Raw genomic sequence first — 7895 nt, forward strand, 5'->3', positions numbered from 1 at the left:
AGTACAATTATGACAAAATATTCCGAATTAATTGTAAATAAATAAATTTTTAGTTCTAGTAAGTCATTTTAACACTAGATATGATAAAGTTTACACATTAAATTTTTAATTTTTTTTTATCGCATGTCAGACACATTTCCTCTTACTTCAGAATAAGTGGTCCCCCAACTAAAAAAAAAAAAGTATTAATTCAATGTGTCCATCAAGACAAAACAATATATTTGACTTTAGATAAAGCTGCTATGCTATAGTTTTAGGTACCATAAAAGGCAATTCTAAAGATATCTTATGATGAGCCAAACAAATCTTTCAAATTCTATACATGTATAGAAAATGACATCAGGGTAATAATAGTAATCATTTCATGGATAATATGTTGTTTTCTATAAAAAGAATACACGTTTATTACTATATACAAATTTTTGTTCCATTATTATTTGAAATGAATAAAAAAACAAAATTTTAAATAGCTGCTCCATGGTGATAAAAAAAGCTATGAACGTTAAATAAAATAATAAGAGAAAAAAACTATAAAAACAATTATGATTTTTAATAATACAAACTTTAAACCTCAGAATGTTTGTATTAGTACAGTTATTCATTTTATACTTGGTCTACAAAATATACGTACGTTCAAGATTGGGCATATGACTTATTTTTTCTTCTTAGTTGCATTAACCGAATCAAAATAATGCAAGTTAGATGAACAAAACCACACCAAAAAACAATTTGGGGTTCCTCTCCAGCTTTATGACAACAACGAAGTTAGTGCTGCATCAGCACCACCCTTTTGACATTGTGTACTACATATAAATTAAATTATTGGTAATTATACCAAACAATTATTTCTTTAATAACATGTCAATATTATGAAGTTACATTGTAAAAAAAAATCATAGTTGCTAACTGCATAAAATTGGGAGATATTATAATACAGCACCACAGTGGCGTAGATACAGGAAGGGGTGGGGGGCATTGTCTCCCTGGTCAGAATTATACTGATTAATCGTAAGTTTTGGCATCTGAAAATTTATATAACACGAAATATTAAATGATTTAAGCATGCATTACTTTCCCTTCAATTTTTTAATAACAAATCTCATATTAACATTATATTATTATTACAATACAAAAGCTATATGCACATTCCTGAACTAGTCCATCCAAAGTGCACACTTAGCAAAACATTTGACAAATGCACCCCTCATCCCCGAAGTCATAACAGGACTTACTATTAATGACATACACTTATAGCTTCAATCTCGTGCAGTATAATTTGTTCCAGATGTCACGTGCTTCGTGTACTTGAGTATCATGTGTTTACTTGCAAGTTGCATACATTATAATATAGATCTAGAACATTGTTTCAAGACTGAAGTTAAAGATCTGGTGTAACAAAATCCTATTGTGTTGTTATATGGAAAAATCTGTTCTAGCTGCTCAACATGCCCCCAAAACCTAAACATCAGAAGCTTGAATGTCTGATATTTGGGAAAGTTGTCGACAGTGATTATACACAAAAACATAGCCTAATTTGTCATAAAGATACAGTGAAAGTTAACCAGTCTGTTCGGTACAAGGTTCCTGGAGCACCAACTAATCCATTTGAGGTATTATATAAAGTATACTATATAGTCATAATGGCATATTCAAAATTCATTGATAATTTCTATGATAATTGATGTGACAAAGAGTTTCTGTAACTAGAAGAAAGGCACCCAACAAATTAAAGAGCATAAAACATTGGAAACAAATACTAAACATTTCACACAACAGAGTATTGTTAGTGGATGTGCAATTGACCGGGTGCACCTCAGTGCTCATTTACAAACTGTTGAAAACTGTTAAAATGCATCATTGACATAATATTGTTCTTTTCACAACAGAATCTAGCCTTCCATGGACACAGAGAACATAGCTGCTTGGGAAACTCCTTTGCGAATTAGGGCAATGTTTTGGAATTGTATAAACTACTGGAGTGATGTGATGCTGTCCTTGCAAACCATGTGTCGGCATAAAACATGAAGAGGTTTTATATGAGCCCAGAAATACAGAGTGACTTGATAAAATATATATCGAACCAAGTTCATGACTCAATTTTGATGAAAGTGATGGGAGCAAAGTACTATGTTTCGATAGCAGATGAAACAAAAGATCTTTCTTGTTTGGAAGAGTTTTCAATTTCAATGCACTTTGTGAACAAGGACTGCCAAGCAGAGAAGGCTTTTGTGTGGAAGTACAATCAACGACTGCAGAAAACATATAGAATCTCATAATTAAACAACTCCAAGAATGGGATATCCTGGTGCAACTTTGTAGTGGACAATGTTATCAAGGTTGTAACTACGCCACTGATACAGCATAGTATCATATGACTCACTTATAAAGGTTTCAACAGGTGAAGAGTAGTGACCTATTAAACCCATGCATTACATTACATTAACATATATATGTTATTTACAAAATACTAGGTAGGAAGTATTAGGCTATGACACAATAAATACAATTTGTTTTTTGTTTTTTTGGATTGAACACTGAAGTCTGTTAGTTAGGGTATGAATCAAAAACTTGCCTATAAGCAGTGTGTGTGTGTGTGTGTGTGTGTGTGTGTGTGTGTGTGTGTGTGTGTGTGTGTGTGTGTGTGTGTGTGTGTATGGTGGGGCACCCTTCCAAAAATAATAACCAAATCTCGACTAATATGGTGATGCTTACAGTATTTAATACAGGTTTTAGATTATTTGACCAGTTTTTGACTGATCAGTTGACTGACCTGCCAACCCTGTTTAGATTACATTAATGTAAATTCTTTACAGACACTAATTAGTTTATTGATACGTATAATAACATTTAAAGAATTTACATTGTAACAGTATAATAAACATGTTACAGTCTACATGCATACATTATTTTAAATGATAAATTAGTCTTTATGGAATGCATCCATATAAAACCAAAAGAACTAGTACCACTAATATCACCACTGTATTTGGTCTTTATATTGGTCATGCACACTCCACCGTTTCAACGTCTCATAGCCTAACACCACAAGAAATGAGAAGATACTACTCTGTACCAATCGTGCAGAGAGACCCTTGGTGAATATTCCAAGTCTTTCCTCCTTCCACAATAAACTGGAAGTTCCCAGAAAAGAGTCCATTCGCTGAACCTAAAGAAATAAAACAAGAGACTAATTATAAACTGTTGTTGAAACACCAAAAGCTATTAATTCGAACCATAAGAGGAAGCTACAAGTTAACCATAAAAATTCTTATTGCAACCACTAAATTGAATAGAAAATAAAACAAGGGTTTTGTAAAGACTATATGAGCAAAGTACAGAAGGCTGAACATAGACCACCTATGTTAGGTCTACTTTACACTTGTCACTGCAATTTTTTTTTTCTGATACACACCTGACAAAAAATACAGGATATGTATGGTTTATAATTGTATGTATTTATTTTTGTCAGTATTAGCAATTAATCATGGAATTATCAATTTTTTTAACCTATGCAATAACAATGCGACTACCAAAATTTGTTTAATAACAAGAAAATTCAACAACTATTAAAAAAAGCATTGAAAATACACATTTTATGTAGGCTGCAGGATCCAATGTCCGTTGGATGCTTAGTACAATTACTGATTCTAGTAAATTTCTCCACATCAAGTCCATTTAGAGTTGCAAATTTCGACAACTGGAAATAGCTGTCACTAACTAGAAAAGCTGGTATCAACACTGATTGTAATGTAAATACAATAAAAACTAGGCCTATTTTTTTTTACCACATTGCTAGAATCAAGACAGTCCTTATCTAAAGAGTTGTTATAAACCCAGCTAATGTAAAGTATAACTTACAAATACCTTCATAATACATTTTTTTGGGGTCTGGGAAATTTCCACTAAATTCACACAATAAATTACAGCATACTTTAAAAGAAAAGAGAAAAACAAAGCCAGAGTGTCCTTTTATTCAGGTACTAATGGCACAAGGGAACTTTCTCAAATGACTTATACTTAAGTTGCTCAAACTGTATGTTTGACTGGATAAGAAAATGTGTAAAATAATTTCTTAACTGCTGGGAAAGTTTTCTGCAGGAAACAGTGCAGAGGACAACAAGAATAATACCTAAAAAATTCCAGCTACAAATATAGGTTTCAAGATTCAAACTTATTTTACTTGTTACATAAAACCTAAGTTAGATTGATTCTCTTTTAAAACTTGTATAAACTTGAATAGTCTGCCTTTTGGAGGTGTGTTTGAGTGTTGGAACAAAGAGGTTAAAACTTGTGTAATGGCCCTCGGGAAAGTTGAAGCTTTGGAGGCCCATAGTGAAATGTGTTTTTCAGAAAAACTAGTGTTTAGTTAAAAACTTGTGAAATGGTTTGTCCAAAGATGTAATGTGTACTGTAAGTGTCTTTTACATATTTATTGGATAGCTAAATGAACTTGAAGGGCTCTGGTTAGTTTGATTGTGGATTGAGTAGTGCCCCGTTACCTTGATATATGAATACAATTACACTTACCTGTATTCTAGCCCTCACAATATCCAGAGGATTGGTAATGATACAGACACTAATCCCACTTATTGGTCCTGCCATGCAGTGAATTAGTACATGGGAAGTTGATGTAGGTAAATAGGATGCTAGCCACTCTACAGAAAAAACATAGAAGCTTACAAAACTTTAGAATCAGTGAAGAATTAATCATGTATGATGTAGGCTATATAACTTAGTGTGCATACAACTTTGAAATGAATTATTTGATGAAATTCAGATTGTACTTTTACTAGAAGTTAATACAAGTTGCATAATTAAAAATATTACTTATTGGTATAGCAAAAGTGCATAAATACATTTTTGTTTACTGATTAAGTATTTCAAATCATAAATATTTTGGACAAGGTGGTATTAAAAATATTCTGACCTGAGTATAAAGGATAAAACATCCACCAGAGGGCACTAGCAGGAACATATGTACAAACAGAAGCAAAATAGCCACGATAAAAACCTTTCATTCCATCTCTTCTATACAGTTCTTTTATAATTGAGAAAGCCACAGATTCCTTATGCTTGTGATTTAAGTTGATACTGAATGTGTGTGAAGTTTCCGTGAGCTTGATAACATTGTTACTTCTCTGTCCTAACATCATCATATGTTGAGACACCACGTCGAAAGGAGTGATGATTGTCTGTCCAACTAATGAACCACAACCTCCACCAATCAGTCCTTTTAGTCGTTTATCATCAATATTAGCATATTCTGTCAGAAGATGGCGCACCTTTTCATACGTTGTAATATAGCCTACACCAGAAACTATTTGGATGGTGTTGATCCAGAACCCTTTATACAACCCATGAAAACCTTCATAACAAAGTATTTTCTTAAATGCATCATACGTTCCTCTGTACATGGCATGATGTTTCTGAATCTGAAGACGTGTTTTAATGACAGTAAATGGATACAAAGTGGCACGAAGGAAAAATGAATTGACAAGATTGAAAGAGAAGAATCGACTTTTATCCATCATATGCCATTCAATAGTCAAAATGCGTGAAGGTTCCATTTTGTATTGTTTAAGAGCCATATTAAAAATAATTTTATAAATCTTTAATCTCAAGATCGAAGAACACTCTTAATTTTCCAGCTTAACAGTAGTTGAAAGTTATTTTTTCCTTCGTCAGACATCGTTCCCAGTATGTCTCCGAAATATTAATCACTTTAAACTTTATTTACAATGTACAATTTTTTAGATCATACCTGTAAAAGAAAAAAGAAATTACGGAACTTTCTTCAATGAGAAGGTATATAAAAAAAAAAAACAACAACAACATATGCTGAGAAGAATTTTCAATTTGTGCTAATAATCATACGCTGCCAAATCTTGTATGTTTTGGATAAGACAAAGATAATTTTACAATAATTGACCCGATATAAAACTACATAACAACCACAACTCTTTAAAACAAATATTATGCAAGAAACATAGATATCTTATATATATCTAGTCCTTATCTCTCAATCCTTTAACAATTAAGTTTGATGATTGTGCAGGAAAGAATACTCGACCATTTTATACAATAATTTCGTCAATTCTTGTAAAGATTTTGAATTACAGTTTGGTGTCTGTTTTTGGCATATGTTTCCCATTTTCCAAGACTATGACTATGTCATCAGGTGCCATTTGGACTTGAGGAAAATCAGTCTTGGCAACATTCACCTCCATGTTGTAATCTTTTAATTGTCATATAGCTAATTATTTTTAAGTAAGTTTCTTATGGAGTAAAGACCCCTTTACAATATTATACAAATTGAGAAAATTGATATCAATTATATTTGAAACCACACACATGATATCAGAAGAAAAGCATCACAAGTTTGCTTTGAGAACTGATCTTGAAATTTGTAACATCACAAAAACAAATATTCCTTAGTAGTTGCAATTACTTTGTAGGAGAAGAGTATGATAGTATTGCCCCTTCTGTATTTTCTGTATATTTCAGTGGACTGCCTTCTTAAAGAATAACTCTATCTTTAAGGTTATCTGTCAATATTATCTGCAAAATAAATTAATTGTCTTGCTAAAGCAGTTTCTGTATACATTATAATAATTTAGTCATCTTGTATCTGACTATGAGAAGCTTATACATCTGTGTGGAAATGCCTAGAGCCAGCTTCAGTTATTTAAGGAAAACTGCTGATGGATATGAAAATAAAGATAAAAGAATAAAACTGAATTATTTGTAAGTTATTTAAATATGGCATGGTGGTAATGACAGTGTCAGATAGAACAATGAGAGGGTGAACTTTATGAACAGTTGCAAATCTTATTACAAATACAGCATGCAAGGTTTTAAAACATTCAGTATATGTCGTCACTACTATGAAGACAGTAATAATAGAAATTCAGTAGCATGTAACATCCAAGGTCTATGGTGTTTTGAATTCATTCAGCCAAGATTCATTTCAAGACTGTTTGTTAGTATCCTATTCAAAGCAAATGCTCTTGATTGATTTAGAAAGGTTAAATAATTGCTTGAAAATGTTATTTTACACACTAACATTATAATTTTTGTAAGCAATTATGACAATGAATAGGATTTGTTTGTTTTTTATCTGCAAACAATTCCTTTTGATTTGAATAATTGTGTCTAGGGATAAAGTGCATTCCTACAGAGGTTTACTGATTTGGATATTCCAGAAAAATTACAAAAGATTTAGGAATAATTCTTTCTATGGTTAGTACAGGGGAGGACTGAAGTAATTGAATGACATATGAAAAGTGTTATCCAGTGTTAATTAACTGCCCTGTTCTCTTCTTCCATAACATACATTCAAATTATGACTACCCAGATGTACTACCTTGCATTTATTATAATTAAAAGCTATCTGCTATTCAATTGCCCAATACTCCAATGAATCTAATCCCTTTTGTAAAGTAGCAGCATCCTCACAGCCAGCAATGCCCAAGACCTTAATATCCTCATGTGTTACTTAGTGCTATACAAGTGCCCTGTTCAAGCAATAATAATTTAATATGCTTGTTCAATTTTAACCCATTCCTAATAAATAAAGTCCATGGTAGTTGGTACTACCATTGGTAGGTTGATAGGCAGATGACTAAATGCTTAACTTAGGCTTAAAAACTGTACAGCATAATTGTTAAGGCTATTAAGTATCATCCTGTTAAAAGATAAAACCTCACATAAGGAATCTTAACAATACACTACATCTACACAAATATTTCACAAGAAAATGTATAAAATAGCAAATGATAATCATGCACCTACTGATTAATAAAACATATAAAATATTTAACTAGGCCAATGTGCAAACGAATTTCTACTGTAGAGCACCATGCATCATACACAGATTGTATATATATATATATATA

At 31.9% G+C, this 7895-nt stretch overlaps 1 protein-coding gene across 3 annotated transcripts in view; it reads right to left on the reverse strand.

Annotated features, from left to right (window-relative positions):
• Window positions 1–491: 491 nt before the first annotated feature.
• The window catches only part of LOC106468657 (solute carrier family 25 member 44-like), a 9254-nt gene continuing 1850 nt past the window's right edge, over window positions 492–7895 (reverse strand). For all 3 annotated transcript variants that reach the window (XM_022397010.1, XM_022397011.1, XM_013929092.2), the window contains exons 2-4: window positions 4928–5761; window positions 4528–4655; window positions 492–3166 (exon numbers count right to left, since the gene is read on the reverse strand). In XM_022397010.1, the coding sequence (XP_022252718.1) occupies window positions 2975–3166; window positions 4528–4655; window positions 4928–5588 (981 nt within the window). In that variant the 5' untranslated portion in view covers window positions 5589–5761 and the 3' untranslated portion in view covers window positions 492–2974. The remainder of the gene's footprint in view (window positions 3167–4527; window positions 4656–4927; window positions 5762–7895) is intronic.

Source organism: Limulus polyphemus, unplaced genomic scaffold (assembly GCF_000517525.1).
Source record: "Limulus polyphemus unplaced genomic scaffold, Limulus_polyphemus-2.1.2 Scaffold3100, whole genome shotgun sequence".
NCBI lineage: Eukaryota > Metazoa > Arthropoda > Merostomata > Xiphosura > Limulidae > Limulus > Limulus polyphemus.